General features: G+C 33.7%; 1 protein-coding gene across 5 annotated transcripts in view; it reads left to right on the forward strand.

Annotated features, from left to right (window-relative positions):
• The window catches only part of LOC114340691 (radial spoke head protein 3 homolog B-like), a 132,458-nt gene that overhangs the window by 76,870 nt on the left and 35,184 nt on the right, over positions 1 to 20,404 (forward strand). For 3 of the 5 annotated variants that reach the window (XM_050661989.1, XM_050661991.1, XM_050661990.1), the window contains exons 3-4: positions 7,947 to 8,220; positions 12,219 to 12,296. In XM_050661989.1, the coding sequence (XP_050517946.1) occupies positions 7,947 to 8,220; positions 12,219 to 12,296 (352 nt within the window). The remainder of the gene's footprint in view (positions 1 to 7,946; positions 8,221 to 12,218; positions 12,297 to 20,404) is intronic. The other 2 variants (XM_050661992.1, XM_050661993.1) reach the window with 1 other exon arrangement.

The following is a 20,404-nucleotide window of genomic DNA, read 5'->3' on the forward strand; positions in this document are numbered from 1 at the left end:
TCTTTAATGGTTCATCGGAAAGCTCATTAAAAGAGAAATCCACTTACATCCAAACTAAATTCTAATAAATATTTACAGATCAATATACAGGGTGTATCAAATTTATGTGCCCGCGTTATTTAAAAAAAAATTTAATTCAATTTTCATTTTGCCTTTGATTGATAAATTGAAAACACAAAAACATCCCCGACTTGTTTTGAGATAAAATCAGTATTAATAAGTGCAACAAAAAAATGATTTTCTCTCGACAACAACACTTTTCTATTGTGTCAAAGTATTGAATCCCACCTGAAAAACAATTGCTTTCTTTTTCCCAGTGTCTGTACTTAGATGGGATAGGGTAAGTTTTGGATCGAAAATTTCCTAAGTCTTTAGTCTCAAATGAATTTTCATACTTTTTGGCTACTCTGTTTTCTTTATTTATTAAATTTTCACATTCCCTCAATATTACACGCAGTTCCTTCTCCTTTTCTTCTCCACATCTCAATTTTCTTTCTTTCTCCTCCGATTCTCTTCACATGTTTATTGTGTATTCTTTCTTCTCCATTTTGCATACTTCCTCTTTAAATGCCGCAGTCTCAATTGTATCTTTTCCGCCTTCTTTTTCTATTCTGATCTCTTCTTCTTCTGGGCTCATCTCATCTTTTGAGGAATCCCAAGCTTCATTTTCCTGTGTCAATCTTTTTTCTTCCTTTTCTTTTTCTGGGCTCATCTCTTCTTTTGAGGAATCCCAAGCTTCATTTTCTTTTGTCAATCTTCTTTCTGCTTTTTCTTCTTCTGGGCTCATCTCTTTTTTCGAGGAATCCCAATCTTCATTTTCTTTTATCCATCTTCTTTCTTCTTTTTCTTCTTCTGGACTCATCTCTTTTTTCGAGGAATCCCAATCTTCATTTTCTTTTATCAATCCTCTTTCTTCTTTTTCTTCTTCTGGACTCATCTCTTTTTTCGAGGAATTTCAGTCGTCAATTTCTTTCGTCACTCTTTTTTCTTCTTTTTCTTCTTCTGGGCTCATCTCTTTTTTCGAGGAATCCCAATCTTCATTGTTTTTACTTATCTTCTGCTGCTTTCTCCTCTCTCTTTTCTGTCCTTGCTTCATTGCCAAATTCATTTCCACCGTTTGTTTTTTGTCTGCATTATCCTTTTTTCGTTTCTCATGTTCCTTGTCCATTTCCAGAATGTTCGGTTCTTCTTCTTTTCCATCTGTGATTTTCATCGTGTTATTTTTGAAATCTATCACCACATGTTTTTCTGACAATTCATCCACTCCTACGATCATATCATGAATCATGTTTGGCATTATAACACATTGTAGTGCATAAAATTTCTTCCCCAATCGAACCTTTATTCGTATTCCTTTATTTATTGTTGCCAAAGTCCGTTTACTTGCGCCCACTAAATTTACCCTGGGAATTTTGTAAATTAAATTCGTCAAATCAACCTCTTCTATTAATTTCCTGTTAATCAAAGTAATTTCTGAACCAGTATCAATCATAATTTTAATCGGTTTCTCATTGATAAAACCATCTACAAATTTTAAATTAGATCCACTTCCTTTATCATTATTTCCTGCTAATTTAATAAATTCTTTCGGGTGACAAAAAATTCCTGTTTGTTCTTTTGTTTTTAGTGAGCGCCTTCGTGAAAAGACGCTTGCTGTTCTTCTTCGCTTCTTCTTCCGTCACTTTTTGTCTCATCCTCATATTCATATATTTGCGTGTTGTTTACCGCTCTTCTGTTTTCTCTTTGTCTGTCGGACCCGTATCGGTTTCCACGATTTTCCTGTTCATTCCTTCTATTATCATTTCTGTCTTCTTGATTTGTGCGGGTGTTATTTCTATTCTGGTTTTCTCGATATCTGTCTTCGTTCCATTGCCGATTTCTTTGTTCATAGTTTCCTCTTCCGTTGTCTCTATTTTCGTTTTCTCTTCTTGTATAATCTGTCCTAAAGTTCTGTCTTCTATCTCTATAGTCTCGATTTTCGCGTTGTCTATAATTATCTTGCGATCTTCTTATTTCTCTTTCTCTCATTTTTGCTTCTCGTATTTGTAAGAATTGGCACAAACTGTCGATATCTTTGTGGTTTTGTAGAGTTATGTGATCTTCTAAGGTATCTTCAAAATGTCTGGCTATCAGTTCTACTAGCTGTTCGGATGAATAATTGTACTGTAGATGTTTTGCATTATTATATAATTGTAGTGCATATGTTTTCTCTGAAATACCCATTCTATCATGGTACCTCCATTTTGCAAATCCTTGTTTATTTCTAGCTGTTGTATTTTTCCCCAGAAATAACTCAGGAACTTTTGTTCAAATTTATGCCAATTGTCCAATTCTTCTTCTTTGCTATCAAACCATAAACTCGCCTCATCTTTAAGATGGTTCCTTATCGTTTCTTTGGCTGTCTCGAAGTTACCGATGTATTTTACTTTCTTTTTTAAATGATTTATGAAAATTACTGGGTGTAATTTTTTTACATCCCCGCCAAATCTTATTTTCACATCCTCTGTACTAGGGATAATCGTTTCCCTTCTTTCTCCGGAATTTTGTTGTTTTCTGATATCATCAATTAGTTTTTCATTATTTCGGCATCTTTCTTCTATTTCTTTCTTGTCTTCTTGTAAAGCATTTTCAAATTTGTTTTCCAAATTTTCTAGTTCCTTTTTCTGGCAATTTGTTAACTCCTTCATTTTGTTTTGAATTTTCATTTCTTGTTCTTTCATGTGGTCCTTCATTCTCATTTCTTGTTCTTGCATGTGATCTTTAATTTTCATTTCTTGCTGTTCTATCTCGTTTTTCATTGTTGCCAAACATCCTTTTATTTCCTTTTCATACTTTTCTGTGTTCCTCTATTTCCTTATTGTTCTCTTCTATTGCTTGTTTTGTTTCTTCCTGATTTTTATCCATTTTCTTTGATGTTTCTTCCTGATTTTTATCCACTGCTTGTTTTGTTTCCTCCTGATTTTCTTGCATTTTATGTTGTGTTTCTCTTTGATTGTCATCCATTTTTTGTGACTGGAGTTGCATCAGTTGTAATAGTTTATCTATTCCTGATAATTCCTGTTGTTCTGATGCCATGATTGTTGTTTCGAAAATGTCTGCTTGTTCTATATGTTCTTCTTGTTCTTTGTTTTTTGCTTTTGCTTCTGGTTGTTATCGACATGTAGTTAAAATTTTATCGCCGTTTAATATGAAATTCGAAAAATACCTTGTATGCTGTCGAGACAAAAATTTTTCTCTCCCCAAATATAATCAATTTATCCCACAAATTTAAATATTTCAAATTCCAAATCAATCAAAAATAAAACAAATATGTAAAAACTGTACCTAGATAAAAAATTTAACTCCAAACAAAATATTTCATAAACTTTAAACATATAAACTTTTTCCGACGGGCAAATAAATTTTCCTTCACCTGTTTTTCCGTTTCCTATTCCCTTCAAATTCACAATCAGAGATACTTTAATGTCCTACGTTGGCTCGCCATGTTTTTATGATCTGCTTCTTATTAATTTTATATTAATTATTATTTATTTGACTAATTATTTAATTGTCGCAAATCATACATAAAAAATTAATAAAAAATCTCAGGGTGCCTTTTTTTTAATATTAAAAAAATGTCTAAAGTATCTTACGTTATACTTATCTTCTCTCGTGGTTTCAGTATCTCTTAGTTGATCCTAATCGGGATAAAATAGGAAAAAGAAATAAAGCAAAAATATAAAATAAACATACAGAATTGTCTTTTATTTATCAAAATCAATACTCTAAAATCTATCAAATCTAAAACCTGTGGACACAGATATCCGAATGAAATTTTTACCACTTAAATTTATTCTAGTTAAAAAAAAACAATTTATCGGTTTGTTCCCGATGACTTTGGTACAACAAATTAAACAAAACCAAATTATGTATTCGCAAGATTAGCTATACTTTCTATTTACTTTTTGAAATATTGGAATTTTAATTCCTACGCTTTTTACTCAAAATTTTAGTTTCCGAACATAAAAATATCTTTCACATAAGTTGACTGACCTTTTGCTTCACTCACTCTGATGTCCTCTCGTGACCCAAAACAGCTCTCCCTCGTTCACTATGTTAAAGGCTACTCATCAAAGCCCTCTCCGTTCTCCAGCTTCAAAACTATCAGCATACCAGCACCAATTCTCCAACAAGCCAGGCCTCTTTTGACCAGTACTCGATTCCAACAGAACTCCAAAAATTCTCTGCTCTCCTTCTCACAATAATACAGAATCAAAGAGGTATTTCGTCTCAATTTGATCTGTCTCTCGTTCCACTTTTCAGCACTATTCTACACTATCAAACAACCACTGGTACTTGCTAACTATCTATCCACGAAAACGTCGAACTGCTCCTCAGCGATGCCAATAACATACTGCCTTCTTTTTCAAACTCACTCAATCATTCCAACCACTTTTCCCCTTCCAAATTGCCAAGAATCAGAAACATTTCTCTTTTCCATTCGACAAACAAACAGTCATTCTTTCAAAATTATTCCGACCATCCTAATTACTTTCGGGGAAACTCTACAACATTTACTTGGGATGAAACAAAAATATTAAAATTCCAAACTTTCTTTTAAACCATTTTTCTAGAAAATGATAATTACCTCTACCTGTGGATTCTATAGTTCCCGTAATAAACAATCTTTTTCCATTTTAAATCTAAATACATCGTCCTTTTCACTTTAATTATTCACAAAAGTCTTTAATGGTTCATCGGAAAGCTCATTAAAAGAGAAATCCACTTACATCCAAGCTAAATTCTAATAAATATTTACAGATCAATATACAGGGTGTATCAAATTTATGTGCCCGCGTTATTTAAAAAAAAATTTAATTTAATTTTCATTTTGCCTTTGATTGATAAATTGAAAACACAATAATATGTACGAATATAGCATATATTAGAATGTCAACGAATGTCTGCCTACGTCATGATTTGAAATACCAAATAAATAAATATTTATTTAAATAACTGGTAAAACAGCACACATCGTTCTCTTTCTGGTCATGAATTGGTATTCAATAGGGTGATCCATGTAGGTTTCTGCCTCTCGGCGTCATCAGCTACCCGAATAGAATACGAATCCACAACCAGAAGGAAACCAATGTGTACTGGAAATTCACAATTTTAGTGAAAGATACAAGAGCGCCATCTACTCTGATGGCTGTATAACAGACCGTCTCGAAAAAGACGGATCCTATATATTTTGTACCGTACAAAATAATGCATGAATTATGGCTTGTGCTTGTGCATTATGAATCTGCACGACTACTACTTTACTCCTCTTGATTCCATTTGGAACATAGGGCCTCTACAGTCCCCCTCCATTCATCTCTGTTTCTGGCCAGGGCTTTCACTTCTTTCCATGTTAACCCATTGTCTTCTAGCTCTCTGGCAATATTTCTTTTCCAGGATGTCATTGGTCTGCCTTGTTTTCTTTTTCCAGTTTTTCCAATAAACTTCCATTTGCCTCTATTTATCGTTTTGGCTATCGGCTCTTGATTAGTTTTTCTCCAAAGTTCCTTGTTACTTATCCGATTTGGCCAATATATTTGCAATATTCGTCTAAGGCATCTATTTACAAATGTTTGAACCTTTTGTATAATCTTTTTCTCTATTTTCCAAGTTTCTGCTGCATATAGCAAAATGCTCTTTACATTTGTATTAAATATCCTGATTTTGGTTTTGGTTGTTAATTTATTGGACTCCCATGTTTTCTTCAGCATATAGAACGCATTTTGGGCTTTATTTATCCTTCCATTAATTTCCTCTTCTATTCCACCGCTAGCGTCAATTATGCTTCCCAGATAGCAAAACTTCTGTACATTTTCTACTTCTTCTCCTTCAATGAATATACCCATTTCTCTTTACGTATTTATCTTCATAAGTTTGGTTTTTCTTGTGTTAATCTCTAGTCCTATTTTTCTTGCTTCTTTTGTCACCTTTTCTGTTTTTTCTGCATATGTTGTCTGTTTTCGGACACCAGATATATATCATCTGCTAAGTCTAGATCTTCAAGCTGACCAAAAGCATTCCATCTAATTCCTGCTTTATTTTTCGTTGCCTTCTTCATGACCCAGTCGATTAAGGTCAAAAATATGGTTGGAGATAGAATACACCCCTGTCTGACTCCACTGTCTATGTTGATTGGTTCTGTGAGTTTCCCATTGTGCATGATTTGTGCGGTATAGTTCTCATAGAACATTTTGATAATTCTTATGTATTTTAATGGAATTCCATATCTCTTTAATATTTCCCACATTTTTTCTCTGTTAATCCGGTCAAAGACTTGTCTAAAGTCAATGAAATTTATATAGATTTTGCTCTGCCATTCTATTGTTTGTTCTACAATGTTTCTTAATGTGTTAATATGATCTGTGCATGCTTTATTACTTCTGAAGCCCGCTTGGTTTGGTCTTAACAACTGGTCTATAGTTTCTTTCATTCTTTCTAGTATCATCCTTGTCATGACTTTACTCACTGTAGAAAGTAGTGTTATTGCTCTCCAATTATACCAATTATACAATTATTATATCTGTACAATTATACCTTTTTTCCAATCATCAGGTATTCTCTCCTCCTGCCATATTCTGTTTATTAGTACATACAGGATTTCTTCCGATATTTCATCGGAATCTGTACGAATTTGTAATAAAGTTTGCCCTACGCCCCAACCCCATATAGTCAGATTTTGGGCCGTTTTTGATGGCTACCATCAAACACGAAAAAATAATAAACACCTGTGCCTTGGTATTTTATCTTGAAGTGTATTTATATATATTAGACAATTTCCATAATTTTCTATTTTTTTCGGCTGTAGCGCGTTATTTCGATTATAGCGCCATACTTATTTTTTTGAGTAATGTATAAAAGTGGAGTTCCCATTAAATATTGCAAGTTGTTTCCTGCCGTTCTAAGGGGTGGTGGTGGGGGGTCGTGTTTGAGGTCATTCGATAGATTTAAAAAAATATTAAACACGTATTCTTCAGTTTTTCGATCCGATGTAAACTTCGAGAACTTCCCGCTTCTTTTACTACTCCAGCGCACTTTATATTCTTCTTTACGTAAAACAGTATTAGGGAGTTTTTGTACACACAAATACGTAAACGTAACGCATCTTTTTGACATATACGCTTGCGCAGTAATGGTTGAAGTCCCGTATCTCGATACGTATTACCTAAAGTAACGCTCTGATACGTACGTGAGAACGCATCCCTATCGAGACGAAAGTCACCGAATGCAGACGAGGATCTTGCTCGATTACCTACCAAATGAACATTTCATCAGCGTACTACCCGTTTATAAACATTTTAAGGTTATATTGGTTATTGGTTAAAAGTCTATTTGAGTAAAATTATTCTGTGTTTGTAATTGGAAATTGGAACTTCATAATAGATTTAAAATTTTATTGTTTTTAAGTTTTCTATTAATAAAGTAAAACAAACAAATCTTGTATTAGTTTAAGAAATACAGTGATCACCACAATTAATAACTAGATAAACAAATGACCTAGTTTCAGTAAAATTTGCAAATAAATATTACCAAACTATTTACATTATACTGGAATTCTGATGTAGGTACAATAATTTACAACTAAAAAGTAGGTATAAACAAAAATAAAAAAATTTTAACCTAAGGAAAAATAATATTTTTATATTTAAATAGAAGCAATTAAAACCATACAATTTCATCATTCATTTATCTTTTTTTACATTTGTATATTAATTGTATATTGTGTGAACATTTACGATTTGCTTTACGTTACGTTAAGGCAGTTACAAAAACTACCCATTTTAACATTCATCCTCTACGACACGTTAGTTGCTTTACGTATACGGAGATGCGTTACGTTACGTAGCAACAAAAACTCCCTATTGTCGTAGCTTCAAAATTAGTTAAAACCTATAAAATTTCCGTTTTAGATTCTAAACTTAAGAGACTGCAGAAAAATGAAAATAAACAACAACAAAAATCTTCATACTCGGACCCACCAACTTCTAGAAAGCCTTTTGTAACAACCGTTAAAAAGGGACAATTCCTAGAACCTCCGCCCGAGATAGCATTACTCATGGGAGTCAAGATAGAAGAGCCAAAAGTTGTAAGGAAAAATCCAAAGGAGTTAAAAAAACTGTATGCATTTGCAAGTCAACCAAGACTTTTAAGTCGTACTCCGCCTAGAACTGTGCATCAGTCTAGGTAAGTAATATCAACGGTAAAAGTTAGTGTTATTATTGTTATTATCATTATTATGAAATAGCTTAAGAAAGTTGACTCACTATCATGATTTTAGGGATTGCCACTTTTACATTTCCTTTGACTTTCATATCTACCTAAGGTCTCTATTTTCTACTATCGATTTTATTTAGAAACCCTTGTTTAACCTTTGTTTAATTTTCTTTAATTTTATATTTACTTTTTCCGCCACAGCATTATTAGGCGAGCGGCACACCTCTAATTTGAGCCTTAGAAATCGAAAAAGCGACCATGATAGTTGAATGGAAAATGTTAGTCATTCTTTATATGTTCGAGGTCGCTGAGTCCGAATATTATGAAGTTTATTTTTATCTATAATTGGTGGAACATGTTCAAAAATCAAATTTTATGCAAAAATGCGAGAAATCAATTTTGATGATTTTTCATATTTACCTCGCTGTATCTTTGGTCGCTGTAAATCTTTCCTTTTGAATATTCTACTGTGTTATCTTTGAAGTATTTAGATAACAACGAGCTTTGTCCAAAATGTTTAGACAAATTAATTGAGGAGTTGTTAATTTTTAAACATTTTGTCGTCAGATTTCGTTAGTTTCATGTTTACTTAAAAAAGTTGAGTGGCAAACTGTTTAGTTTATAGTTTCAGCCAACACAGCAATAAAACATAATTCATGTAGACGTTTTTTGGAAAATTTCAAGTCAAAATATGCAATAAGGAAAAAGTTATGTGACTTTATAAACGAGTATCACTCCAAAAAAAAACGCTCAATTCTCGCGATACTGACCACGGTGTGGGGAATGGCTAATTTTTGTCTTATTTTATGTTTTTGATAGTGTTGAAAACGAAAATGAGGTTTATTTTGAATTTTAGATGGGGGAACATTGTCAAAACCGCAATTTTACCCTAAAAATAAAAAAAATGAAATCACCTTTTTTTTTAAAATTAAAAGTTGCACTATTTTTTTTTCTATAAAACATTTTATTCTTTGTAACCCATATTTTAACATCAACTTGATTAAAAAGCTAAAATTCAAATTTTGTCGCTCAACTTTTGCGATTAAACTTTGCAATTCAGCAATCTACACCTTTTGCTTTAAACAATTCATAACTTTTATTATAATAAGACAGAAAGATTGAAACAGGTACCATTGTTTTCGGAAAGGTAACAAATATACATATACTATAAAAATTTTAGAAAAAAAATATTAAAATGGAACAATGTCGTAGCAAGTTGAACGCAAAAAAAAATTTAATTTTTGAAGTTATACTTCTTTACCGGCGATAGAGGGTAAATTTTTATATGGGAAAACCTAGCGACCGGGCGCATGCGCATTATAACTTTGTTCTGATTGGATGTTCAAATGACATGTCAAAAATTATTCAATATGGTGGCTGTGGCATAGCTGTAGTTAGATTATTTATGGTTGTTGCGTTTTAAAATTTGTGTGAAAAGAAACAACAAACAAAAGTTAGTTAATAGTTATACTGCCTTTTTAAATAGTTTTCATATACCTATATTTTTGGACTTTTGGACTATTTTGGACAAGGAAAACTCATTCTAATTTGGTAAGTACCTAGTTTTTATTATAATCATATTGTAACTATACATTTGGATTAGGTTGAAATACATACATTTATTTTCTCAAGAATGCGGATTTTAGAGAGAAATCCCAAATTAGGTTCGATTTTTATTTTTAAATTATGATTTTTTGGCGTAGATTTATTTATCTAGTAGGTATGTAATGCTTTGATTTACATACTTAATTTGATTACCAACAAAAGTTCTACCAATCTTCATCTAATATATTGTTTTCTTACTGTTTTGTTATATTTTTATATTTTCTTCCACAAAATTTAAACTACATAATTTTCAAAACAATTGTCAAACAGTAAAACGTTCAGTTACCGTATTTTTCCACATGATAAATAATGTGCGATTGGACGAGTGAGTCTACGCTTCGATTACGAGTCAAAGCGGCACGAAATTCAAGGGTTCAATTCCCGATGCAAGTTTTATTTTTTTACTTTTTTACGCATATTATGATTGTAAGTATATTTGTTATATTATAATTTTTTTTTTCAGCAAATGCGTATTTAAAATTTTTGCCAACAATTATTATCGTCCAGAAATCATTTTTTCTTTGTGGCATTTTTCAATGTGTTTGTGTGCGTTTTATTCTTTTATTTTTTTAAATTTTTGGTATAGTCTTAAAAATCACATAATATGTAGTAGAAGTATAACTTCTTACGTGCGTACAAAGTACACACACATTCTTGTTTTTTATTTTTAGGGTAAAATAGCGATTTTGCCAATGTTCCCCCACGTAAAATTTAAAATAAACCAAACTTTTTGTTTTCAGCACCATCAAAAACATAAAGTATAACCAAAATTTGCCATTCACCACACCGTGGTCTTCACACCACACAGTATCTCGAGAAATAAGCGTTTTTTGTGGTGTGCCGCTCGTCTATAAAGTCACATAACTTTTTTCCTATTGCATATTTTGACTCAAAATTTTCCAGAAAACTTTTTCATGAATTATATTTTACTCCTGTGTTGGTAAAAATTATAAACTGAAAAGTTTGTCATTCAACTTTTTTAAGTAAACATGAAACTAACGAAATCTGACGACAAAATGTTTAAATATTAACAACTCCTCTTTTAATTTGTTTAAAAGTTTGGACAAAGCTCGTTGTTATCTAAATACTTTAAAGATGACACAGTAATATTTTCAAAAGGAAATATTTACAGCGACCAAAGATACAGCGAGGTAAAGTTGAAAAATCATCAAAATTGATTTTTCGAATTTTTGCATAAAATTTGATTTTTGAAGATGTTCCACCAACTCTCGATAAAAATAAACTTCATATTCACATTTAGCAACCTCGAAAACATAAAGAATCACCAAAATTGGTCATTCACCTTAAAGTTGATTTTCGTGGTCGGTATAACGTAATTTTAGGAGTTGCTGCCGCTCGCCTATATGGCCAGACCCCAGATCCCAGGATAGGTTCTAACTCAATGCAATCCAATTATCTTCCATATCCTTATCCCGTTCACTTCTACATTCATCTGCCATTTTAGGCAATTTCACATCCCATAGAGAAAATGGTGGCCTATCTCATTCCGTTTTTCCGTCATTGGACAGTGACCGTTGGCAGAGTGAAGATCAGAATTCTATGACTCTTTGTCTCATCTGTTCCTTTCACCGTTGGCTGTTCTTCATGGCTAGGGAAATGTAAAGGGATTTGCGATATTTATAGGAAGAAAAGGAATTGCCAAGATTTCACCAGAGACTTGACATGTGGGAGATAGGTAGATTGCATAGGTAGGCCTGTGTCCTTGAAGTAGATCTGTTCTCATAGAAGCATAGAAAAATATCTAGCTGCTAGTCTGAATCAAATAGAAGCAAATCTAATAGAATGGCATTATCTGTCCCTTTTATTTAAAGATGCCAGATGGACTGGCATCTTCAACAAAATATCTGGTGCTTGTCATGTAAACATAATTTGTAACTTTGCAATTTGAACAAAAGTATAAAATAATGTACAAAGAATATACGTACAGGAATAATTAAATCTCGTCTACTTTGATTATACATTTGGTATCATCAGATGCAGCTTGATTAAAGACAAAATGAGAATAATATCCATTTCTAACATATCGATATCCGTTGTATTATGCCGCGTCCTCACTGATAAAAATTTGCGTCGAACCAGCTATACGTCGCAAATATTTGCGTACTCGAGATAAATTGTGTTAATGTGGACAAGTTCGTCGCATAAATCGGACACAAGAATTTTCGACGCACACAATGCACACGCTCCATCGGTTGTCGCTTTTTAGCCGCGTCCTCACTGGTAAAAATTTGCGACGCAAATTCTTGCGACGAACCATTAGTTCAATACGCACGAAAAATTTACCAGTGAGGATGCGGCTTTAGATTTAGTTCTATTTATTTATATGTATGTTAATGTTTAAGATGCGAAGCCGCAGCATGGGCAGCAGCAAAATTAGTAGGTACAGTTGTTGGCGTTAAGAATGAAAATGAAAAACTCAGGTTTGTAGAGCAAATTTTTAAAATTAAATTTTTAATAAAAAAATATTTTTAAGAATACTTTAAAACTTAAAAAATGTATTTGACATGAACCAACAGTACTACAATCTAGAGCACTCGTAAATAATTCACTCACATTTTTCATCTTTGACTTTATTAATCACTTTAATATTGCCTTACAGTTAAAATATTCCAAGCCGGTCACCAGCCCGGATAAAATGTGGAGGGTTGACTGGCAAGGTTAGCAACCTATCAATCGGAAACACGAATACTGCTCAAAGAAACAATGTGAAACCTCGGAACCGTATTGATCATATGAAGACGACCATGGCGAGAAATAAGGAAAAAAGAAAAACATTGATGAGAATTATCACATGGAACGTCAGATCACTCAACACTAGAGATCAAGAAATCACCCAAGTATTAAAAGAGAAACAAATAGATATATGCGCTCTACAGGAAACAAAAAAGAAAGGAAAAGGACAATCAAGGTTAGGTGAATATATACTAATCTACAGTGGAGTAGCAAAAGAAAACAGGGCCAAAGAAGGTGTAGCATTATTAATACATCAAAAATACCAAAATCACATCAAAGTGTGTCAATATATATCGGAAAGAATTGTCACAACAAAAATTAGAATGGAAAATGAAGACCTGAACATCATCGGAGTATACGACCCACAAAATAACAAGCCTCAAACAACAAGGGAAATCTTTTATGACGAATTACAACAAGTAGCAGATCAAGTTAGAGGAAAGATGATAATACTGGGGGATATTAACGCTCGAATAGGTAACCAAGTAATATCCGGGATTAAGCAAAAATACAATGAAAAAGTTAAAAACGAAAATGGAAAACTGATGATAAACTTCTGCACGAATAACAAACTTAGAATAAACAACACATTTTTTGACCACAAAGACCAACACAAATATATATTCAATAACACCCGTGGACAAAGATATATGATAGATTATGTTGTAACCAACAGAGATATACATCCATCAAAAATAATCAACGTAAAATGCCTCAACTCTGCAGATGTAGGTAGCGACCATAGCTTAGTATTATGTAAAATAGGAATTATTATGATATGTTTGACACCCAAGAGGGCAGCACAAACAGAAACAAAAATTAAAGTCGAAGGACTACACATGGAATCCACAGAATACTTATACAGGAAAAGAATATTAAAGAAGATTGCTGAGAATGGAATATTAGAAAACCATAACATCGATGAAAGCTGGCAAAAACTCAAAGATAACATAATCGACGCTGCAACAGAATCACTTGGAGAGAGAAAAGTAACGAATATTCACATATTAAAGAAGAAAACCCCGTGGTTTAGAGAGGAAGTTAAGATAAAATGTGAAGAAAAGAAGAAAGCATTTTTACAATACAGAACGAAACAAACACAACAGGCATACAATCACTACAAACGAATCAGAAACCAAACAAATGAAATAGAGAATGTGGAAAAATCCCCTTACGAACAATTCACACATCCACCATTTCGGGCTGGGAAAAATTTTTTGAATAGAATCAAAGATCCAAACACCAGTTCTTAGAAATGTGTTTCGCCCTCTTCAACCTCTCTGGGCTCATCGGTAAAGATGAGAAGTTGAATATCTTTAGACACATTCCAATCAAAAAACAACATTCGAGTCCTAGACATAGCAGGAGCGTAAATCTACGCCCAACCTGAAAATGACAGTCTTAAGTTTGAATTCCCTAATTACTTTAGAGTAAGTAAGATAATGTTTATGAAAAAACAAAAGATGTAGATCTTTGAAACACACTCAGTGATCAAAAGATCCACAGGTACTGGTTTAACGACCACTCGTACGAAATCAAACAAATGAAATAGAGAATGTGGAAAAATCCCCTTACGAATTTATTTAAAAAATGGGCGTAGATTTACGCTCCTGCTATGTCTAGGACTCGAATGTTGTTTTTTGATTGGAATGTGTCTAAAGATATTCAACTTCTCATCTTTACCGATGAGCCCAGAGAGGTTGAAGAGGGCGAAACACATTTCTAAGAACTGGTGTTTGGATCTTTGATTCTATTCAAAAAATTTTTCCCAGCCCGAAATGGTGGATGTGTGAATTGTTCGTAAGGGGATTTTTCCACATTCTCTATTTCATTTGTTTGATTTCGTACGAGTGGTCGTTAAACCAGTACCTGTGGATCTTTTGATCACTGAGTGTGTTTCAAAGATCTACATCTTTTGTTTTTTCATAAACGAATCAGAAACGAAACCAATACCATTGTATAACTAGACCATTGTGTAGATAAACAATGCCAATACTTTAGTGAGGCAAATAAAAAGGGAGCACTGGCAGAGTTTCTCAAAACAGATGGAACACGACTTCTACGGAACACAAAAAGAAGTATGGAGAATGATCAGAGGGCAAAGAAAGGAGATGAACGAATTAATAAAAGCGAAACACATTCAGAAGGAAACATGCGCAGACTATTTCCGATCTCTATTTGCTAAAGGCGACGATAATGAACCACCTACACCTGAAGTTACAACAAACGAAGAAATAAACATCGAGGAGGGAGAGGTAAAGGAAACATTAAGAAAATTAAAAAAAATTTAACATGATAATTTCCTGACAAAAGACAAAATGCATGGTTATAACAGCAGATCCAATAAGATGTAAATTGGAGCTGAAAGGTCAGATAATAGAACAAGTGATGGAGTTTAACTACCTAGGCATCAAACTATCTAGCTACGGAAGGCTCGAAACAGAAGTATAGGCATATCTAGGCATCAAACTATCTAGCTACGGAAGTATTCAGAAGTGAATAGAGCAAACAGAGCCGCAGGTTGCCTGAATGACACAATATGGAGAAATAAATATAGCGGAAAAGCAATGAAAGGCAGAATTTACAAAATAGTCATCAAAACAATAATGACATACGCGGCAGAAACACGACCCGACACAGAGAGGACAAAAAGATTGCTCGAAACAGCGGAGATAAAAACCCTTCGAAAAATCGATGGTAAGACTCTATGGGACAGAGCTAGAAGTACAGATATACGACGGAGATGTAAGGTGTATAATATTAATAACTGGGTAAGAAACAGAAGCATAGAATGGAATGACCACATAGCCGAATGACAACAAATAGGACAGTCAGGACAGCGAGAGACGGTTCCCCAATAGGAAGACGATCAGTGGGAAGACCACGAAAACGATTGAACGACAACTTACTAGAGGCACATTGAAAAAACAGACAGAGTCATATCTATACAAAAAGAAGAAGAAGAAGAAGTTAAAATATTCGTCATTATGGATCTTTCAGCCCAAGAAAAAATGTTTTATTTTTTTTTTTTTTTTTATTGAAAATTTACCGCATCCACCAAGAGGTGATTAGCGGGAATACAGTGTAGGAGTACAGTTCCAATAACTTCAATCTATAATATAATTCTATGAGTTTTAAATAATTATCGATATTATTATCTATAATTACAGTATGTATCTTAAATTAAGAATACAGTGTAGGTATAACTTCCAGTAATTTAGATTCTATAATATAGCCCTATACATTTTAAATAGTTTGCGATATTGTCATAGTAACCATCTGTGCCTAAAAGTTTGTTGATGTTGTTAGGAATATTGAATCTAATTCGTTCATTTGTAAAAAGTGGACAGTCAATTAAAAAAATGTTTTACATTATTTATTTCGTCACAAATTTCACATTTAGGGGGATCGTCTCTTGTAAACAGGTGAGAGTGCGTGTATCTTGTGTGACCTATACGCAGACGTGTGATAACAGTTTGAAGTTTTCGGGCTCGTATTCTCGATAGCCGCGGGTAAACATTATCTTTGATTGTTCTTAAAGATGTCTGTGAATATTTCCATTCTTGGTTCCATTTACACGTGATTAGATTTCTAAAGTACGATTTTATGTCACTCGCGAGATTTCGACACTCCGTTACCTCTGTTTCGACACTTTCCGACACTTTACGGGCGCACTGATCTGCTGCTTCGTTTTCATCGATACCAATATAAGATGGGATCCATATGAAGGTAATGCGTCTGGAATTTTCTTGAGCCTCTTCTAGTTCAGATTTTACCATTTTCTCTAGGGGGTTTTTAGGATGCACATGATTTAAAGTTTGTAAAGCACCGAGTGAATCACTTAGGATCAAGCATTTTGGTATTTTGTTTTTGTTGACATGTTCAAGGGCTGATTGGATGATTTGAAGCATGGGTAAACGATGGAACAGTCCATCAATATTCCACTGTAATATAGAGTTGAAAATTAGGCATCGGAGGAAGATAATTCACTGTCAGTGATATCTTTACCTAGATAGTGATTCAATTTATTTTTAAGTCGGGTGAAGCGATGTTTCGTAGTTTTGTCTGATAGGTATGGGTAAGATATGGTTAATAGGTTTATTAAACCGGGGAGATCGGTTGTGTATTCCTGGATAATTTCTATAGGTGAATTGTTACCTTGGGTATTTTCAATTAGCATTATTAGCTGATCATAGTTTAATGGGAGTGTTGTGGAATTTTTATTCATGAAAAATTTAAGTGCGTCAGGAGTAGGTGCTGTGCGTTTAGGTTTTTTGGGCTTTTGGATGTTGGTTTGACGTGGTGTTTGAGGGAGAGCAAACGTTGGATTATTAGTATTCAGATTTTCGATGGGAGGGGATAACGTTTCGTCAATACTTCTTTTCACAGATGTACTGGATGATTCTCCTATGATTCCGAGTGAAGCTTGTTGATCCATTACTTCAGAGGTTTTTTCACATGGATTTTTAGTGGGAATGTTCTCTTCGGTGGGAATTATTTTGCTCGCTTCAGAAGTTGGCAGTAGGGTTTGAGGAGTAGAAGAAATTGAAGAAGGTTTTTGAATATTTATGTTGTTTGGATCACCGTCTTCAGCTTGATGTGATTCAGTATGGGAGAAAAGTTGTGTGTTCTGTTGCTGTGGCGTAGATTCGGTGGTGGTGGTTAGGTCATATGAGATAGTAGAGTTTTGAGATAACACATTGTCTGTCACAAGTTGTGTATGCTGTTGCTGTGGCGTTGATTCGGTAGTGGGAGTTGGGTCATGAGAAAGAGTAGAATTTTGTGATAACACATTGTCAGATGAAGTATTGGGGCAATTTGACGCAACGTGCCCAGCCTGTTTGCATACGAAACATTCCATCTTGTCCGTTGAAAGAAAAATTCTATTATCATTGCCTTCAAATGAAATTAATAAGGAGGTGTGAAGCTCGAAATTATCAGAGGGTGAAAAGACATACACTTGGCGGCGGAAACTGAGGATGTGGGAATATTCATCACCTGGAATTCCTGCTCTAAGGAAAGACACTGGGGAGGCTATTTGAAGACCAAGACTCTTGATTGCATTTTCTGCAAGTTGGTGGGGAATATAAGGAGAGATATTCGAGATTAATATTCTTTTTGTCGGGGAGACAAGTTTCCTAATACTTAAAATTAGGGATCCGATTTGGATAGTTGGGTGGGACTTCAGAAGTTGATCAACGAGATTTGGGTTGGCTAGATATATGCAGATTCTATTATTTGAGATTCTGGAAGCAAAGGAAATATTTTTTGGTCCGATGACATCACCAATAGCTTTAACGTAATCTAGAAGTTTAAGGTTTTCTTCTGCGTGAAGGACTATGGCTTGCTCTTTTTTGGGTAGGGATGGTGGTTTCGGCGAAGATTTTGCAGCGTTTACGTACGAAATTGATGTAGTAGCTTGAGTATTTGTAGCACTTTGAAGGGCCATGGTTGAGGTAGAAACTGTAGGATTACTGTGTATGTTTGTACTTGTCATGCAGATACAGACAATAGCTTCGTGTTATATTTTTTCTTTAAATGGTTCTGGTATCAGAATTGCATTCAAAGCCATTATGCTGGATGGTCAGCAAGAACCAGCAAACTGGTGAAACCAGCCGCTGGTATGCACTTTTTATAAATTAAATACAATTTATAATGGTTTAATAATATAAAGAAAGCAATACGTACAAATTTTGTCCAGAAATCACTTTTTAAAATACACTATTAAATCGAAATCAAATACACTAATTACTACTGATAAGGTAAACTAGATTTTAATTATACTTGGCACAGGTCTTACTCGTATGAATGCTAGAACAAGACTCAATGTTTTATTTTATATTATAAGAAAATATAATAAATAATTTACAGTACATCTTTTGGTGCATTCATTCCAATTTTTGGTGTTCATTGACTTTTCTCGCTCAAGGTCCATGTTTGCTTGCTATCCCTTGCGGATAATATGTGCCTGCTTTTGATACAGAAGAACACATAAATCAGCTACAGTCCTTTGAAATGTACTTAGTGTTACAGGAAGATGCTTAGAATAGCATGGACATAGAAGAAAAATAACACGGAAGTATTACGAGAAATGGGAACTGCTAAGACTGATAATACAGGGAAAGATAAGAAGCGGAAGGAGTATAGGAAGAAGAAGAGTTTCATGGTTGAATAATTTAAGGGACTGGTTTAAATGCAGTTTTATAGAACTCTTCAGAGCAGCGGTGGATTGAGTAAAGATAGTGGTGATGATATCCAACCTCCGATGAGGAGATGGCTCTTAAAGAAGATGTGCTTGCTAACTGAATATAAAAATCATATGAAAACAAATTTGACAAGTTGACACAGTACTTAGACACGATCGAATCCCAAGTAAACAATGAGAAAACTAAACTCTTAAGAAATAATAACCACCCAAATAATAAAATATTGATAAACGGTAAGGAAGGACAGGAGGTAGACAAGTTCACATATTTGGGATGATCAGTCATGGAAAGGAGCGGGGAGCGTAAAAAGGTTATACCAACGAGAATAGGATCAACATGCATTGAACGCTTTAAATAAAATTTAGTAAATAAACGAAATATCAGAAATAACAAAAATTAAAATCTTTAATAGTTGCATCAAAAGTATACTACTTTGTACTTTAGCGAGCAGAAACATTTAAATCTTAATCCTAAAAATAAACAGGTCCAGCAGATAACTAATACAAAATTTAGAGAAAGAACAAAGTAAACTAATATATATATACAGTCAAGTAAATAGATGGAAATGGATAGTTCATACTTTGAGGAAAGGTTAAAGAAACATAGTAAGACATAAGTAAAAACAGAGCAAGGGATAGAATATAATGGAAGGAGAGAGAGAGAGAGAGAGAGAGAGAGAGAGAGAGAGAGATATGCTATTTCCCGCACTTGTTTTGTATGCCTATTTCATACTACGTATGATGAGCTTGATGAGGTATTTTCTTCATCATCATAAATCAGTCTTGATGTATCCATTGTTAAACATACGCCTACTCTAGATACCTTTATATCTACCTGCCTTTATATCTTTTTCTGTTCTGATCCTTTGCTATCCAATTGGTCATAACTATTTTGAGGCCCTCAGTCCATAGGCGTTGGGGGTCTTCCCAGAGCCGGATTTAAGGCAGTAGGGGCCCCTGGCCAAAATTGGTGTGGGCCCTACCTCCTACCATTAAAAAAATGTTAATCTACTTTTATAAAAGAATTTTAAGTAATAAAAAGTATAAAAGCTGTAACTTGTTACAGTAAAATATTAAAAATGATAGTAAAATGTATTGTTTTAAAATCCGGAAACTTTTCGAGATATTTTAATTGAAAATTTCTTGATTATGTGAGACATATCTAGTTGCATTAAGACATCGTGGCCAATGCTCATTGTAGAGAGATCATTCAAACACTCTTGGCCCATCATAAACGGAAGTCGATTTTTAATTAACTTAAATTTTGAGAATGATCTCTAACCACTGCAGTTAGTTAGCATCACAACTAAATATAAACAAAGTGTCACCTCAACATTTGCAAAAGCATCATTCGTATACTTTTCTCTAGCAGTTGGTACATTTGAAGTTGTTTGCTTATATTTGATGATCTGATTCCATATTTAAATAAATTGAAGAATCTTACAAACTGTACCAGATGGACACATAAGTTTTCATCTAAATCATTGCTATAAATGTTGGTAAGTTTGGTGAGTGAGCTACAATTTCATTGAGAGTTAAATTTTCCAATTTTCCCAAATGATGTAAAAATCCAAAATTGGAATGAATGGA

The sequence above is a fragment of the Diabrotica virgifera genome, chromosome 9, assembly GCF_917563875.1.
Source record: "Diabrotica virgifera virgifera chromosome 9, PGI_DIABVI_V3a".
In the NCBI taxonomy this organism is placed as follows: domain Eukaryota; kingdom Metazoa; phylum Arthropoda; class Insecta; order Coleoptera; family Chrysomelidae; genus Diabrotica; species Diabrotica virgifera.